We start from the raw sequence: 19,523 nt of genomic DNA on the forward strand, positions 1-19,523 counted from the left end.
TTGATTTAATTCTGTAGAGTACAACAATGAGAGAAATGGATACAAAATATATGTAGGAAACAATATGTAGGGCGGCACAGTGGCGCAGTAGTTAGCACCACAGCCTCACAGCTCCAGGGACCCGGGTTCAATTCTGGTTACTGCCTGTGTGGAGTTTGCAAGTTCTCCCTGTGTCTGCGTGGGTTTTCTCCGGGTGCTCCGGTTTCCTCCCACAAGTCAAAAGACTTGCAGGTTGATAGGTAAATTGGCCATTATAAATTGTCACTAGTATAGGTAGGTGGTAGGGAAATATAGGGACAGGTGGGGATGTTTGGTAGGAATGTGGGATTGGTGTAGGATTGGTATAAATGTTCGGCGCAGACTCGGTGGGCCGAAGGGCCTGTTTCAGTGCTGTATCTCTAATCTAATCTAAAACAACAGCTGGGAGACTCAAGACGCCGTTGCCTTCTGCTGCCTCGCCTGTGAATTTATCTTCAGAACAGCAACTCCGTTGACACAATAATTGAAGGTAATCAAACAAACAAGCAAAACAAAACGAACAAACAACAAAAAAAGCTGAGTAGACAGTGAACGTCTGACGCATCCAGAACGTGCTGTCCAGTGAGATGTCCTCACATGATAATTTAGCCATGATCATGTGGATACAGATTATCATCTCAATCACCATAGACCTGTAAGAGGGAAGCCGAGGGTGAGGCCAATGGGCCCGAAAGCAATGGAGCAGATTATGGCGGCGGGAATGAAGTGGCTCTTTATCAGATATTTTTGCTGTGATTATGGTTGAATATCGCAGCTGGTTGCCAATAAAAACATGTCGAACCATTCGCCATAATACATAAAGACATAAACTCGCCTGTCAGGGGGTTGTGCATGAAGAATGATTGAGTCACGCAGCCTGCGAATGAAATGCATTTTTTGTTGCTAACACTATACTCGCTAATATATTTGGCACACTGACTGTGGTGTAACAAATATCCACAGCCCCCAGTACAGAGATTAACAGGTACATATGAATGTGCAGGCTTCACTCCAACTGGATAACCAATATAATGGCATCGTTACCGACAACCACAGTGGTATAAGCAGATAAAAAAATTAGAACGAACAACAGATTTAATGGGCGGCACAGTGGCGCAGTGGTTAGCACCGCAGCCTCACAGCTCCAGCGACCCGGGTTCGATTCCGGGTACTGCCTGTGTGCAGTTTGCAAGTTCTCCCTGTGTCTGCGTGGGTTTTCTCCGGGTGCTCCTGTTTCCTCCCACAGCCAAAAGACTTGCAGGTTGGTAGGTAAATTGGCCATTATAAATTGCCCCTAGTATAGGTTGGTGGTAGGGAAATATAGGGACAGGTGGGGATGTGGTAGGAATATGGGATTAGTGTAGGATTAGTATAATTGGGTGGTTGATGGTCGGCACAGACTCGGTGGGCCGAAGGGCCTGTTTCAGTGCTGTATCTCTAAACTAAACATTGATCTGAACCAGTGAAACCAGACAGAACAATCTCAGCGGGGCGGGAGTATGTGAGATTGGTGACGGTCACGGTGTGGGGAGGAAACCCTCGAGTTCATCTCTGAGAAAAGGAGGCTTGGAAAAGAGAAGCTTCCTTCCGGGGCAGTGGGTAAACTGTCTGTTCAGGCTGGTAAAATGGGCTCTGTTGGCTATTCGAAGAATAATTCTCCGGCTGTCACGTTCACCGTTGCTTTCCCAAAGTATATGCTTTCTCTCGTTGTGGAAGCTTGCTGTGCACACATCTTCTTCCATGATTACCGATAAAAACAGCAATGATTGCAATTCAAAGATGTATCTATTTATTTGGAATGACCTGAGGATGCGTCAGGCGCTATATAAATGCGTGCTGCTTTCCTTCTCAAACAGCACTTTGGAAGAGGGATCAGCTATTCCATTCTCAATCCCCGTGACAGGGCTCTCTTCTCAAACAGAACATCTCAGTTTGCGGAAGTTTGCGTCTGGTGATTGAATTAACAATTTCGTAACTGCTTGAAATAACAATATTTACAATGTACTTCCAAGCAACAGTAAGCCGAATGAACTGCCAATAATCTCACTGGTGAATATTCCAGGGAGCGCCTTGACACATACATACGAACATATGAATTAGGGGCACGATTAGGCCATTCGGCCCCTCGAGCCTGCTCCGCCATTCAATAAGATTATGGCTGATCTGACTGGAATCTCAACACTACATTTCCACCTACCTCCAATAACCTTTCACCTCCTTGCTTATCAAGAATCTATCTACCTCTGCCTTAAAAATATTCAAAGGCTCTGCTTCCACTGCCTTTTGAAGAACAGAGTTTGAAGATTCACGACCCTCCGATAGAAAAGAAAAAGAATTCTCCTCATCTCCGTCTTAAATGGGCAACCACTTATTTTGAACAGTGACCCCTAGTTCGAGATTCTCCCACAAGAGGAAACATCCTTTTCACATCCACCCTGTCAAGACCCCTCAGAATCTTATATGTTTCAATCAAGTCGCCTCTTACTCTTTTAAACTCCAGTGATACAAGCCTAGCCTGTCCAACCTTTCCTCATAAGACAACCCACCTATCCCAGGTATGTGTCCAGAAAACCTTCTCTGAACTGCTTCCAACCCATTTACATCCTTTCTCCAACAAGCAAATTAATACTGTACACAGTACTCCAGATATGGTCTCACCAATGCCCTGTATAGCTGAAGCATAACCTCCCTACTTTTGTATTCAATTCCCCTCGGGATAAACAATAACATTCTATGAGGTTTCCTAATTACTTACTGTACCTGCATACTAAACTTTTGCGATGCATGCACTAGGACACCCAGATCCCTCTGCATCTCAGAGCTCTGCAATCTCTCACCATTTAGATAATATGCTTTTACTGTCAAAAGGGACAATTTCACATTTTCCCACATTAATCTCCATTTTCCAGATTTTTTCCCACTTACTTAACATATCTTTATCACTTTATGGCCTCCTTACGTACTCTTCAGAACTTACTTTCCTATCCTTCTTTGTGTCATCAGCTAATTTAGCAACCATACCTTCGGTCCCTTCATCCAAGTTATTTATATAAATTGTAAAAAGTTGAGGCCCCAGCACTGATCCCTGTGGCACACCACTCATTACATCTTGCCAACCAGAAAATGACCCATTTATGCCTACTCTCTGTTTCCTGGTCGCTAGCCAATCTTTTATGCATGCCAAAATGTAACTCGCTACACAATCAGCTTTTATTTTGCGCAATAATATTTGATAGCCACCTTATCAAATGCCTTCTGGAAATCTAAGCACATCCACAGGTTACCCTTGTTATGACTGCGGTGGGAGCAATGCACCATTAATTCAGTCCCATCACTCCACAGGTCGCAGCATATTATTAAGGTTTCACTAAATCAGAAAAAAAGCATTCAAATTAAACATTCTAGAATCCCCAGAATGCACAGAACAAACCAGGTATCTTTAGACAACAACAAATTAACTATTTCTTAAAAAAACAAATCTTAAACACTATTAAGATAAACCTATGTCTAAAGACCTTATAACTTCTTAATTTAATCTAACTCCCGCATTCACGCACATACATTCAAAAATAACAATTATTTGGTTTTTCAAAGTGTAGCTTTTAAGATTAGCTGTCTGTTAAGAATAAAATAAATAAGTTTTTACGTTTTACATTCCCAGTGAATGAGGTCTTCTGATGCGAAAATAATCAAAGTTCACTTGAAGTCTTCATCCGGATTTGATGAAAATACTCTGTTCTTGATATGTATTTAAACAGTTCGGTTGCAGTAGCCTTAAATAGTTATTTCAACGATGACCACATCAATGCAACTAACTTCTTGAAAAACAAAAGCTTTTCTTATTTACTTAAGGACATTACTTGTATTGTAGCCTTGTAGAATTTTATGAATAGAGAATATAACAGCTCCTTTTCTTTTCAGTGCCTCGCTGGAAAGTCTCTGAGAACTCACCGCTTCAGACCGATTTCTGCCAGCTCCACACACAGTCAAAATGGACGCAACATACCATGTGACCTTTCTCACTACTGCTGTTGCTCAAGGTAACCAAAAATGCAGCTGTGGTAAACTGTATCTCCAGAAGATTACAGAATCTTCTCTCCCTTAAAGGTAAACTGTTTTTTTTAAATATCAGAGTCTTAAAGGAACGCACACTATTTTTAATCCGAGGAGAAAAAATAATACAAGTCCGTGACACCTCCGTCCTTGGCGAAATGAAATGACCATTCCCAAAATACACTTCATTGCCGTGCAAAAAAATGGAAATTGAAAGAAACTGACATTTTTTTGCATTCATACCATTCACTCTGCTAATAATTTACAGCATTTTCTTTATACCATCGCCATCTATATGAGTTAACATAGTTAAATTCGTGACAAAGCATTGGCGATAAGATTATTTTCCCCCCAAATATGTACAACATTTAAATGATAAGGCTGTAACAACAAACTCCATCGAAAGATTCTATCATTTTGATTTTTAAACTTTTCCACAAACGTTAATGGGTTATGGTCACTGTATATATAATATTTCTTAATAGTCCTGGCGGAATATACCTCAACATGCTTGAGAGACAACAAAAGTTGGCACAGTGGTGCAGTGGTTAGCACCACAGCCGCACAGCTAATACCTAATACTAATACCTTTACCGTTTTTGGCAATACCCGTCCTTGCCCCACTATGTGTCCGAGGTAGGTGACTCTTGCTTTTCAGAATTCACTTTTTGCCAGATTTATTATTAAGTCCACGGTTTGTAACTTTTTAAACAGAATTTTTAGCTGCATTAAGTCTTCTTGTCAAGTGTTACTGTATATTAGCACATCATCGAGATGCACTACATAGTTGGGAACACTGGCTACTGATCATTAATCTTTGAAACGTAGCTGGGGCATTTTTTTTTATAGCTCAAATGGCATCATCTAGCACTGATAAAGTCCGCCAGGTGTTACAAAAGACGATAACTCTTTGGCTCGAGGCACAGTGGCGCAGTGGTTAGCACCGCAGCCTCACAGCTCCAGCAACCCGGGTTCAATTCTGGGTACTGCCTGTGTGGAGTTTGCACGTTCTCCCTGTGTCTGCGTGGGTTTCCTCCGGGTGCTCCAGTTTCCTCCCACATGCCAAAAGACTTGCAGGTTGATAGGTTAATTGGCCATTATAAATTGCCCCCAGTATAGGTAGGTGGTAGGGAAATATAGGGACAGGTGGGGATGTGGTAGGAATATGGAATTAGTGTAGGATTAGTATAAAATGGGTGGTTGATGGTCGGCACAGACTCGGTGGGCCGAAGGGCCTGTTTCAGTGCTTTATCTCTAAACTAAACTAAAGTCTTGCCAGTATCCCTTTAACGAGTACGAAACCTAGCACTGCCCACTCTCTCAATACAGTCTTCTAAACATGGAATGGGTAGGTGACTGTCTTTGTTACCGCATTGACTTTTCAATAGTCTATACAAAATCGGGTTGATCCGTCAGGTTTCGGTATGAGAACTATTGGTGAACTCCAGCTACTTTGACTAGGTTCGATCAAACTGTTTTCCAGCATGTACTGGATCTTTGCTTTCACGTGGGCCTATTTGTCCAGAGTTCAACGGTGAGGATGTTGTTTTAAAGGAATGGTTCCCCCTGTATCTTCATCATCTGTGGCTAAGGTTGTACATCCCAGTTTATTGCTACAAACTCTTTTAAATTTTGTTTAAAAAAAGCCTGGTTAGGTCTTCACGTTGCTTTGCCTTTAAGTACAAAAGCATGTCCAATTTTATGAGTCATTCTGCATTCGATAATCTGATAGTTGGAGGTTCAATCTGAAAATTTCCGAGTCCTTCTTCTGCCTTATCCTCACTATCCTTTTCCTTCTCAACAGTGCTGATTACTTGTACTGGACTATCCATCTCCCTGTGATAATATTTCTTTAACATATTGATGTAATACAACCAGTTCTTCTTCCAGCGATCTGGGGTGCTAATCAAATTCTGACTTACCCACTCTTTTGATCACTCTGTATGGGCCACTGAACCGTGCTTTTAATGGTTCTCCCCGTAAGGATAACAACACCAATATTTCATCCCCTTGTTGAAAATCACGGTCTTTTGCATTCTTTTTTGCCATTTTTTCAAATTGGCTTGGGATGCTTTCAGGTGTTCCTGAGCCACACTGCAAGCTTGCATGAGGTTTTCCCGAAACACATGGTCCAAAGATTATTTTGTTCCAGGAATCTGTCTATTATGTGTTTTAGAGGACCTCTTACTTCATGTGCGTAAATGTAGAGGGAAAAATTGTGGCCGATGCAGTGAAATAAATACACACATATAGACAAGATGAAAGTGTAGCCACATATTGTTGCAAAATGGGGTATTTACCAAGGCATTGTGGGACAAGTTAGTTAGCTTGCAGCCTTGAGCATGGTACTGCTTAGCACAGGCAATTAGCCTGACCAAGGACGGCCCCCCATATCAGTGCATAAGATAGCTGCTCTGTCTAATTGCGGGTTACACAAAGCAATTAGGAATGCTGGCCTGATAGAGGTAGAAGGATTCATTGTGAAGACTCAAGGATAGTTGATAAGGGGGGTTTGGTAAACAAGCTGAGATGGTCTGGGGCATACCATGAGCTATCCCCACAACCACATGATGCATAATTAATAATTTTATTGGTAATGAATGTAATGTATGTAATCAATAACCGTTATGATTGGATTGTGTCCAGCCGGGATGGGCTGAGTAACTGTATATCTGTTGTGGATTTTCCTTTGTTCAGTGGAGAAGCACATGGTAAGCCCAGCGTCTTACTCCCCACCGGTGTAAAATAAACCATTTGACGATTGGAACAGACCTGAGCATCAAGTGGTTCATTTTAGTCAATTCCACTCTAACAGTTAATCAATTGGAAAGGACTGTGCCTGTAGAGACAAATCCAGAGACAAATTCAGTTAGTCTCTGGTGGCAAATGAAAGAAAGTCTAGTCCTTTATCACAGTCATGTGGATGTTCGTGAAAGTATGTTCTAGTCATTGTTTTGTGGGTTTGGTGGTATTTCTCTAAAGCTCCCTGTGATGGTGGGTGATATGTTGAAAATTTCACCTGCTTACCCCCCAAATTACCCATGACTTCTTGAAATATCTTAGATATGAAATTAGAACCTCGATCCGATTGAACTTCAGGTGGGAACCCATATCTCGGAAAGAAATGGGTTAACTTTCTACTACTAGTCCAGCAGTAATTGTCCTCAAAGGAATGGCCTCTGGAAATCGAGTAACCATATCCATGATAGTAAGTATGTACTGATGTCCTGTATTTCTTTCAGGCAAGGATCCTGCACAGTCTACGAATACCCAGATTATTGATTCCTTAATTACTGGTATGGGAACTAGTAGTGCCTACTTTATGATAGGTTGTGGTTTTCCCACCATTTTGGATGTATGGCATGTCCTACAAAATTGTCTCACATCCTTTGTAAGACCTGGCCAGTAATAATGTTGGCTTATGCGTGCTTTGGTCATCCAAATTCCCATATGTCCTGCAAATCTTAACAATCCCTGGTGATATTTAGGTGGTACCACTAACTGTTCAACAGCTGTCCAGTCATCGTCCACAGGTCTATGAGGTGTTCTGCATTTCATCATCGGAACCCCGTTTGCCTTACGGAACACCTTTTGCCTCAGCTTCTGTTAGAGCTGTCTGTGCCATTCGGTATATCTCCGGATCAGTTTGCTGTGCTGAAATGATAGAAAATATGTTAAACAACCCATTTTGGATTGTCTAAATCCCCAAATAAGGTTTCAGATACTTGGCTATCTTGTTTATGGTGCCACTTTTACCTCCGACAGTAGATTAAGTTTAGCCTACATATGCAGGAAATATCCCCAGAACGCGTTCCTGTAATTGCTCCGTTTCCTTAATTTAACTTGATTCCTCTGTAATTATAGGGGAAACTGATACTTTTCATGCGGCCAAATCATTTCCTAGGAGTAGATCATTTCCCTCTACTGTCAAACTGTGGACAACTCCTACACTTACTATCCCAGATATTCAGTCACTCTCTAGGTGTACTTTATATAAAGGTATGGATATATACTCCCCACCAATTCCATTTCCTAAAACTTTAGCATTCAAGGCGCTCGCTGGTGGAAACGTAATATATTTTCCCAGAAAGAGATTTTGGGTTGCTCCGGCATCCCTGATAATAATGACTTAGAGGTGTTATGATACTGTAGTTTTTTTTTTCTGGGAAGAATGCAGTGGGCCTTTAAGGCTGGATAAAGAGCAGTGCTGCTTTCAGGCAACAAGCTCTAAAGACTGAGTCAAAGAATGCATTCTCGTTACTTTGGATACAGCCATTCGGAGACTGTGATTCAAAGGGTGCATTCTTGTGACCTTGGATGCAGACACTCGGATTGAGCATCGAACGATACGTTTGTTACAATTTAATTTTGAACTGGCTTATATGCAAACAGCCTGTTCTAACAGAGGACACAGACAGACAGCTGTGTGTTAGCAGCTGAAAGAAGAGCTCTCAACCCATTATTATCGCTCAAAATTCTAAAAAAAAAGTCAAGCCAAAACAGAGATCACTGATAATTTAAGCTGAAGGAAGGGGAGTTAGACTGTGACAATCTTGTATCCCTCAAAAATTCTAAAGCCAAATTGATTTATTTTAATAAGTGTTTGCAAGTCGTTAATTCTTGAAATTCATCACTGGAGAAGGAAAGCATCATTTACTGCTGGAATTAGACTACAGACTGTGTACTGTTGAAAAACTCTTTTCTCCCCATCAGACAGCTGTGAGGACTTCAAGCAACCTTGGACTTTTTCACCTCCGGCAGGAACGTAAATTTGCAAGGACTCTAATCTTTTCTATTTTAAGTGTTGTTTATATCTTCGTAGTGTTCAAGAATTTAGTTTTTCTAATTAAACAATTAATTTGTTGATTTAAAGACACCTGGTTTGGTTAGCCTCATTCGGGGGTTGCTAAATGGTACAATTTAGCTGGGTCTTTCTTTAATTTGGAAAATTTAAATTGATATGTTAGGTGATCGGTGGAGGGACATCATCACAATCAGAATCATATATTTTGATTCGGGGCTTTGGACTGGAGTGGTCAGTCATAACATATTAATTGGGGGGTTTTCTGGGATTTGAATCATATATTAATTGGGGGCTCGCTCACAGTTGAATCATATTTAATTTGGTGGCTCGTGAATGGGATCAGAATCAGACTAATTTGGAGGGCTTGCACTTGTAATCACAGTAATTACTCATCTCTGAGATAACATGTTGAAATTGGGGTCCTGCATTTGGAATCATATTAATTGGTCTCACGTCTGGGATTATATCCATTGTAAACCCGATTGTTGGGATCTAAATCTGACACCAATTACAAAGAAATTAAAAGAACTAGGTCTCTTTTATAATAAGATACAGTCTATACCATTATAATGACATTAGTGGCTGTAGCAGACTTTTGGGAAAGCAGAATGTTTCCCTGAGAGACGCAATAACTTGGACTAAGAACAAATTAAAAGAATTGGCAGCGAAATTTGGGTTGGAGTTGAAATCAGGTGCCAAAAAAGCAGAGATAATTGACATAATAGCCTAACATCTGCAATTAGTAGAAGAAGATGACGTTGATGGAGAAGATGAAGGGCAATAAGAGGAACACAAAAGGAATATGAGAGACAAGAGGGTCGTAGGTCCGAGACTAATGCAGTGGAATTGGCTAGGATTCAGTTAGAACTGGAAAAAAAACTGGAGCTTCAACAGGAAAAAGAAAAAAAACAATAGCATTAAGAAAACTTTAATTGGAAAAAGAGGAAAGGGAGAAAAAGAGAGCAATTCGGAGAGAAAGCGAAAGAGAAAGGAGGAAATTTAGGCTAAAAGAAATGGAACTAAGACAAAAAGGTCAGGAAGAATTTGAATTTAGATCAGGACCCAGCGAGAAGTTGTTGAATTATACAGGCTCTTCCTAAGTTTGAGGAAAAGGACATAGTGGCATTTTTCATATCTTTTGAAAAGATTGCCAAACAGATGAAATGGCTTAAAGAAAGTTGGATATTGCTTATTCAGGGCAAGTTGGTAGACAAGTCTTATGAAGCCTATGCCATGCTTTGTGGAGAGGCTTCTGCTGTTTATAAGATGGCAAAAAAGGCTATTCTCGCTGCTTATAAGTTAGTCCATGAAGCTTACCGTCAGAAGTTTAGGAACTTACGGAGATTGTCTGGGCAGACATATTTAGAATTTGAGAGGGTAAAGCAAATGAATTTTGACCGTTGGATACGGGCATTAAAGATAGAAACCACGTACTGTCAGAAGTTTTGGAACAGTATTTATAAAGAATTTTTGTTGGAATCTGCCTTCTTTACCACAGTGACTTTTCTAGAGTCTGTGCAAGTTTGAGCTGATCAACCAGGTTTAGTCATCAAGACCCTCTGCGAATACCAGCTGTCCTGACTAGGTTCAACTAAGCTGCCCTTCAGCATGCATTTTACCTCTGCTTCCACTTGGGCCTGTCTGACTGGACCTAAGCAATAAAGATGTTGTTTTAAAGGAATGGTTCCCCCTATACTCACATCATGTGTGGCTAAGGTTGTGCATCCAGGCTTATCCTTACAAACTTTCTGAACCGTTGTGAAAACCCTGGTTAGGACTTCACGTTTTTTTTTTGCCTTTAAGTGTAAAACACTATTGTTTAATTTTTCTAGCCATTCTGCATTCACTAATTGGATAGTTGGAGGTTCAATCTGAGAGTTTCCTAGACCTGCTTCTGCCTCGTCCTCTCTATCCTTTTCCTTCTCAACAGTCCCAATTACCTGACGTACTTGTACTGGCTTCTCCTCCTCCCTGCAATGATATGGTTTGAGCAAATTAATGTGACACAACCGGCTCTTCTTCTGGCGATCAAGGACGTCAATCAAGTAACCACCTTACCCACTCTTTTGATCACTCTATATGGGCCACTGAACCGTGATTTTAATGGTTCTCCCTGCAAAGTTAACACTAATACTTCATCCCCTGGTTTTATGGTAAATTGTGGTTTTACCACCATTTGATCGGCATGGCACGCCCTACAGGACTGTCTCACATCCTTTGTAAGACCTGGCCATTAGTAATGTTGGCTTATGTGTGATTTGATCTTTCAAATGCCATTGAATGTCAAGGGGAGATGGTTAGATTCTGTCTCGTTAGATATGGTCATTGCCTGGCATTTGTGTGGCACGAATACTACTTGCTACTTATCAGCCCAAGCCTGGATATTGTCCAGGTCTTGCTGCATTTCTACATGGACTTCTTCAGTATCTGAGTAGTTGCAAGTGGTGCTGAACATTGTGCAATCATTTGCGAACATCCCCACTTCTGATGTTATGGTTGAAGGAAGGTCGTTGATGAAGCAGCTGAAGATGGTTGGGCCTAGGACACTACCCTGAGGAACTCCTGCAGTGACGTCCTGGAGCTCAGATGATTGACCTCCAACAACCACAACCATCTTCCTTTGCGTTAGGTATGACTCCAATCAGTAGAGAGTTTTCTCCCTGATTCCTATTGTCTTCAGTTTTGCTCGGGCTCCTTGATGCCATACTCAGTCAAATGCTGCCTTGATGTCAAAGGCAGTCCCCCTCACCTCACCTCTTGAGTTCAGCTCTTTTTTCCATGTCTGAACCAACGCTATAATGAGGTCAGAAGCTGAGTGGCCCTGGCAGAACCCAAACTGAGCGTCACTGAGCAGGTTATTGCTAAGCAAGTGCTGCTTATTGACACTGTTGATGACACCTTCCACCACTTTACTGATGATTGACGGTAGACTGATGGGGCGATAGTTGTACGGGTTTGATTTGTCCTGCTTTTTGTGGACAGGACATACCTGGGCAATTTTCCACATTACCGGGTAGATGCCAGTGTTGTAGCTGTACTGGAACAGCTTGGCCAGAGGCATGGCAGGTTCTGGATCATAGGTCCTCAGTACTATTGCCAGAATATTGTCCATGCCCATAGCCTTTGCAGTATCCAGTTCCTTCAGTCATTTTCTGATATACAAAGAACAAAGATAATTACAGCACAGGAACAGGCCCTTCGGCCCTCCAAGCCTGCGCCGATCCAGATCGTCTCTCTAAACATGTCGCCTATTTTCTAAGCTTCTGTATCTCTTTTCTTCCTGCCCATTCATGTATCTGTCCAGATACATCTTAAAAGACTCCATCGTGCCCGCATCTACCACCTCCGCTGGCAATGCATTCCAGGTGCCCACCACCCTCTGCGTAAAGAACTTTCCATGCATATCCCCCCTAAACTTTTCCCCTTTCACTTTGAACTCGTGTCCTCTAGTAATTGAAACCCCCACTCTGGGAAAAAGCTTCTTGCTATCCACCCTGTCTATACCTCTCATGATTTTGTACACCTCAATCAGGTCCCCCCTCAACCTCCGTCTTTCTAATATCACGTGGAATGAATCGAATTGGCTGAAGACTAGCATCTGTGATGCTGGGGACTTCAGGAGGAGGCCAAGATGAATGATCAGTTCGGCACTTCTGCTGAAGATTGTTGCAAATGCTTCAGCCTTATCTTTCGCACTGATGTGCTGGGCTCCCCCTCATTGAGGATGGGGATATTTGTGGAGCCACCTCTTCCAGTTAGTTGTTTAATTGTACACCACCATTCATGGCTGGATTTGGCAGAACTACACAGCTTGCATCTGATCCATTGATTATGGGATTGCTTAGCTCTGTCTATCACTTTCTGTTTACGTAGATTGGCATGCAAGTAGTCCTGTGTTGTAGCTTCACCAGGTTGACCCCTCATTTTGAGATATGCCTGGTGCTGTTCCTGACATGCCCTCCTGTACTCTTCGTTGAACTAAGGTTGGTCTCCTGGCTTGATGGTAATGGTAGAGTGGGGGATATGCCGGGCCATGAGGTTACAGATTGTGGTTGAGTACAATTCTGCTGTTGCTGATGGCCCACAGTGCCTCATGGATCTTCAGTTTTGCATTGCTATATCTGTTCTAAATCTATCCCATTTAGTACGGTGATAGTGCCACACAACACGATGGAGAGTATCCTCAATGTGAAGACGGGACATCGTCTCTACAAGGACTGTGCGGTGGTCACTCCTACTAATACTGTCATGGGCAGATGCATCTGTGGCCGGCAGATTGGTGATGACGAGGTCAAGTATGTTTTTTTCCCCCTTGTTGGTTCCCTCCCTGCCGCATACCCAGTCTAGCAGCTATGTCCTTTAGGACTCGGCCAGCTCGGTCAGTAGTAGTGCCTCCCAAGCCAGTCTTGGTGATGGACATTGAAGTACCCCACCCTAAGCACCTTCTGCGTCCTTGCCACCCTCAGTGCCTCCTCCAAGTGCTGTTCAACATGGAGGAGTACTGACTCATTAGCTGAGGGAGGGTGGTAGGTGGTAATCAGCAGGTTGTTTCCTTGCCCATGTTTGACCTGATGCCATGCGACTTCATGGGGTCTGGAATCAATGTTGAGGACTCCAAGGGCAACTCCCTCCCGTCTTTATACCACTGTGCCACCACCTCTGCTGGGTCTGTCCTGCCGGTGGGACAGGACATACCCAGGGATGGTGATGGCAGTGTCTGGGACATTGTCTGTAAGGTATGATTCTGTGAGTATGACTGTGTCAGGCTGTTGCTTGACTAGTCTGTGGGACAGCTCTCCCAACTTTGGCACAAGCCCCCAGATGTTAGTAAGGAGGACTTTGCAGGGTCGACAGGGCTGGGTTTGCCGTTATCATTTCCGGTGCCTAGGTCGATGTTGGGTAGTCCGTCCAGCTTCATTCTTTTTTTATTGACCTCGTAGCAGTTAACTACAACTGAGCGGCTTGCTAGGCCATTTCAGAGGGCAGGTAAGAGTCAACCATATTGTTGTGGGTCTGGAGTCACATGTAGGCCAGACCATGTAAGGAGAGCAGATTTCCAGATGGTGGGGGAGTCCAGAACCAGGGGGTCATAGTCTAAGGATACGGGGTAAGCATTTCAGGACCGAGATGAGGAGAAATCTCGTCACCCGGAGAGTGGTGAGCCTGTGGAATTCGCTACCACAGAAAGCAGCTGAGGCCAAAACATTGTATGTTTTCAAGAAGGAGTTAGATATAGCTCTTGGGTCTAAAGGGATCAAAGGGTATGTGGTGAAATCAGAAACAGGTTACTGAGCTGGATGGTCAATCATGATCATAATGAATGGCAGAGCAGGCTCGAAGGACCGAATGGCCTACTCCTGCTCCTATTTTCTAAGTTTCTATGTTTAGTTCCCTAAAGGACATCAGTGAACCAGATGTGTTTTTAAAACAATCGACAATGGTTTCTTGGCCATCATTAGACCAGCTTTAAATTCCTGATTTATTAATTGAATTCAAAATTCTCCATTTCATAAATCATGCTACATTTTCATTTTGATTCATGGGTTGAAAAAAGATTTAGATTATCACAAAAAGTAGAGTAGATTATATACTTTGTAATTTAAGAGTCTCATTTCAAAAATCACCGCCAAGTCTCCATCCAAGTTTCCACAACTGGAAGGAAATAAAATTCCTTCAGCTGATTTCAATGGTTAACCCACACAAGTGCAGATTCATAACTAAATGCAAACCCTCTGGACACAGTTGTTGAATTTAGACATTAAATGTGAATGCTTTGTAATGAATCAGTTCATGCTGGACACTCTCACCCGCGCTGGGAAACTGTAGTTTCACTTTGTATCCCCTCCCTCTCCTGCAGGTTTTTCCTCGGGTGGCAGCAGTCTCAGGGACTCCAGTTGTAAGGTCATTCCTCATGTGTGATTCTCGAGTGAATAGACTGTGCGGTGTGTCAGCTAAACCTAAATGTGCCTCCATCTGGTATCCAGGCACAAGTGCTTTCTGTTTATGGAATTCTGGACGAGTATCCGTGGTCAGAATTTAGATGATTTTCTGGTCGCATTGAGAGAGGCGGTTTGGCCATTCGAAACGCCCAACACCTCTGAACTCTGCATCAATAGCGGATTGAAACTTGATACTCTCCAGTTTGTGGGGCACAGTTCCACAATGGCCAGTCAATATTAAGGGTTTCCTTTTCATTTTTGTTTAAAAGATACAAAAATCAAACTACAGATTATGAGCATGACTATATAAATCTGTGAAAGTTCCCTGCTTTGACTGCGTGAAAATGACTGCCTTAATTTGTTTGTTCAACATACTGTAAGGAACATTAATGATGATGCAACCTAATTGTCTCACTGGACTGAATATCACTTATAAATATGGGATCATTTGAAAGCTTCCCAGGCAACGTGTGGCCTTCACGTCCCAGCACTTCTTGCTAAAATGCATGCTCGAGTAACTGGTCTCGCGTTTGCTATTTACTATCCGGTTTTTGCAGCTATCGCTGTTCCAGGTAAGGTATTTCAGTTCAGTATGTATTGTGTAAGCCTTTGCTCCAGGTATTGATCTTATACATAAGATATTACAAAATGGCATGTTTATTGTCTTTGTTTAATGTATGTTTACTGTGCACGTCTTTGTTTCAGGTATAATTGTTGCTGGCAAGGTATTACAGTGAGATATTCATTGCACGTGTATTTACAAGGCATTGATGTGTTGAATTGAGGTATTTATTGCACAAATTTTTGTTTAAGGCTGAACTGTTGCAGGTCAGTTATTAAAGAAAGGGATGCATTGCACAAGTCTTTGCTTAATGAATCCCCATTGTATGTAAGGCATTATAGTAACGTATTAATTGTAGAAGTTTTAAATGTATCCCTCCAGCAAATGTATTACAGTAAGGAATTCAATGTACCAGTAAGATATTTATTCGTATTTATCAGTACTTATCCTGTGCTCCCTTCCTTACAGCTAATTTGGTGACCATTGTCATCCTGTCCCGAGGAAGGTGCGGTCTCTCCAGATGTATCACACGGTACTTGGTGTCCATGGCAGTGTCGGATCTGCTGGTCGTTATCACTGGGGTGATATTGAATCGGATCCGTGGTATTTATTTCCCTGTTAGTTTTCTGACCACCACTCCGGCCTGCAGTACTATCGCCGTCCTAACGTATGCAGCCAGGAACAGTTCGGTTTTGTTAACAGTTGCTTTCACCTTTGATCGATGTGTGGCCATTTGTTCCCGGAAGATGAAAACAAAATATTGCACCGAGAAAACGGCTGCGATCGTTATAGGAACGGTCTGTGTCCTGAGCTGTGCTAAAAACGTCCCCCATTACTTTATATATGAACCATTGTACATAAAGAGTAACGTGCCGTGGTTTTGCAATATAAAGTTGATATATTACAATTCACTTGGTTGGGCAGTGTATGACTGGCTGGACCGTATTCTGACCCCATGTGTACCTTTCGTTCTGATTCTTTTGCTGAATGCTCTGACCGTCAGACACATTGCAGTGGCCAGTAGAGTTCGCAGGAGACTCCGGACCCACAATGGAGAGAATCAGAGTGACCCAGAGATGGAGAGCCGGAGAAAGTCCATCATTTTATTGCTCTCTATATCGGGCAGTTTCATCCTGTTATGGATCTTATATGTTATAAATTTGTTGTATGTGCGATTTACAAATGGTAAATATTTCGCAGGTTCCAATTTCACTGACCCCAGGTTCATTCTGCAGGAAGGCGGATATATGCTTCAGCTTTTGAGCTGTTGCACCAACACGTGTATTTATGCAGCGACGCAGAGTAAATTCAGAGAGGAGATAAAGAATGCAGCGAAATATCCACTGAACCTAATTTGGAAATTCATTAAATAATTGAAATGATTAAGAAAAGCAGTGTAATTCATTACATGTTTCATCCCATCTCCTTTCCTTTTCTCTCTTCCACAGCTGCCTCTTACACATTCTGCGTATATTCCAATCCATTTCTTATCTTTTTCCCCATCATTGGTACTTCCCGGAAACATGTTTTTACATATTCCACCTCTCTAAATTGTGGGATTGTGTCTTTGAATTGGTAAAATGTGAAAGTCGCTCCATTATTTAAGAAAGGACAGTAGGGGAAACTAGGTAACTTTAGACCTATCACCTCAATGTTAGTAGTGGGGAAGCCGATTGAATCTATCATCAACGACAGAGTGACTGAGCATTTGACCAAGTATGAATTGAGCAATGAGAGTCATTATAGACTTGGAAAATGTAGGTTATGTTTGATTAATGTGTCATGACTTTTTTTTTACAATGGCACTGACATGGTGAATAGGGGCGAGTTTATGTGTGCCATCTATTTTGGACCTCAATAAGGCATTCCATATGATTCAACACAAGACTTGATGAGCAAAGACAAATGCACACAAAGTTGGAGGAAACCTTGTGACATTGGTTGATAATTAATTGGGATGCAAGATATAAAGAATAGGAATAAAGGGAATGCAGTGGTATTATTGGAATGTGATGACTGACATTCCCCGGGGATCTGTACTGGGGTCTCAACTTTTCATTATCTATCAATGACTTTAATGAGGAAAGTTATGTTTCCAATTTGTAAATGACATTACGTTCGGAGGCACAGTAACTTGGGCAGATGGAAGCAATAAATTACAAAAGGACACCGACAGATGAAAGAAGTGGAACAAGCTCAGGAAAAGGACTTAATGTGGGAAAGTGGAAGATAATGGAGTGTGGATCCAGTATTAAATATTTTGTTAATGGCAAGAGTCTAAACATTGTGGAGGAGCAAAGTGTTTGGCTATTTCTTTACACAGACCACTAAATGCCAGTGTGCAAGTACATAAAGTAATTTTAAAAAAAGGGTTAAATGAATTCTGACTGCTATCGAAAGGGGGCCGAAATACAACGGGGGAGAAATGATGCTTCAGTTTACAGAGCTTTGTTCAGGCACCATTGGGAATAATGCATTCAGTTCTGACAACTCCACCGCCTCCGGAAGGAGATATTGGCCTTAGACGAGGTGCAGCACAGATTCACCAAACTGTTTCCGGCACTTGAAGGGGTAAATTATGAGGACTGATTGCATAAATGTGCCTTGTATTTCCTTGATTTTAGAAAGCAGCACGTTGATGTAGCATATTGCATAAAATGATAAAATTGTTGAATAGAGTAGATATAGAGAAACTAGATCCTCTAATGGCGGATTCCCTACAAGAGGATGGAATATTCTGCTTGGAGCTGGGTCGTTTATGATTGAAATCATATTTTTTACTAAAGAGTAGTATACATCTGGAACCCTCTATCCCAAAAAGGCCGTGGATGCTGGCTCAATTGAAAGTTATGATGGATAAATAGAGTTACCTTTTGATTAACAAATATCTGCTTATCTCAGTGTTTCAATGCCCTGAGCATTAAAAACGGTCCTTCCTTGTTTCACTCCTGCCCACTTTTAACTTTAAGTAGCCTGCGTCAGGCAGTGTTACAGATCTAGAAGTAGGGGGTCCTGGTGATAATTTGACCATTCGCTCAGTGAAAAATTGTTTCAGAAATTTTATTTTGAATTTACTTCCTTCAACCTGCAATGCCAAAATAAACAAAGCTCTTATTAAACTCGCTTATTGTTGCTGGGACCCCGCTGAGCACAACATGGCCATCGTGCTTGTGTTCAAACAAAGAACAGTAATGACTCTTCAAAATAGAATTCACCAATCTCAAAGTGCTTCAGAGTGCGCTGGAAATTTGAAATGTGCGGGATTAACGAACATTGGGGTCGATTTTGACTTTGTGGGATAATGTAAAACTAATAATTTCTCAATGGAAATTAAAATCTGGACAAATATAAAACGGGCTGCCCGTTCTCTATCACAAGTTTTATAAATCAAAATCTATTCCATTCTTTCTTCTTTCCTGAAAGCAGCCCCGTTTCTTTGTGTTGCTCTTTATTACAATGTGCGCAACACAGAAGTAGGTCGCAGTGTCTGTCAGATGGAATGCCACAATGGGCTGGAATTTATGCTTCTCCCAACTTCAGCTGACAGCTCGAAATAGACCTTCACGTTCAACGTTTTTTGACATTATTGACATCTTTCGGCTCTGGTTTGCATCAACCAATACCTCACAGAGAAAGGAGAATTTTCCCACCCAACAGGAATCTGTGACAGAAAGGTTGTACGACTTCCCCTTTACCTGTAATACCGTACGTTCTATGTAATTTTATGTAAAACTCCAATTAACTCGTAGCATCAACAGTTTTCTGATTTCAAATAGTCCACATTTCTGCTACACTTTGTATGTTATATCTCTTCAAAATGGTCTGGCGCTGAATTTTAAGATTATGATTCCTGAATCAGATGAAATTATTTTCCATAGCTACCCAATCGGAACCTTTTAACATTTAAAACACGAATATCTGATTAGCCCTCAAATTCTAGACTGAAGGGAACACAATTGAAGTTCATGCAATCTGTCCTCATAATTTAATAATCCATATCCCAGTATTATTTTGGTGAATCTCTGCTGCATTCCCCTCCAAGGTCAATAAATCCTCTTTGAGTTGCGCTGCCCACAACTGAATGCCGCACGGTAGGTGTGGTATAACCCGAGCTTTCTACAACTGAAGTACAACTGCCACCGCTTTG

At 41.8% G+C, this 19,523-nt stretch overlaps 1 protein-coding gene across 1 annotated transcript; it reads left to right on the plus strand.

The window, feature by feature from the left end:
- The first annotated feature begins 15,316 nt into the window (after window positions 1–15,316).
- LOC137348743 (probable G-protein coupled receptor 139) lies at window positions 15,317–16,749 on the plus strand. The gene is made up of 2 exons (XM_068013997.1): window positions 15,317–15,386; window positions 15,845–16,749. The coding sequence occupies exons 1-2, from the start codon at window positions 15,317–15,319 to the stop codon at window positions 16,747–16,749; spliced, it is 975 nt and encodes a 324-aa protein (XP_067870098.1).
- Window positions 16,750–19,523: the final 2,774 nt, after the last annotated feature.

The sequence above is a fragment of the Heterodontus francisci genome, chromosome 34, assembly GCF_036365525.1.
Source record: "Heterodontus francisci isolate sHetFra1 chromosome 34, sHetFra1.hap1, whole genome shotgun sequence".
In the NCBI taxonomy this organism is placed as follows: domain Eukaryota; kingdom Metazoa; phylum Chordata; class Chondrichthyes; order Heterodontiformes; family Heterodontidae; genus Heterodontus; species Heterodontus francisci.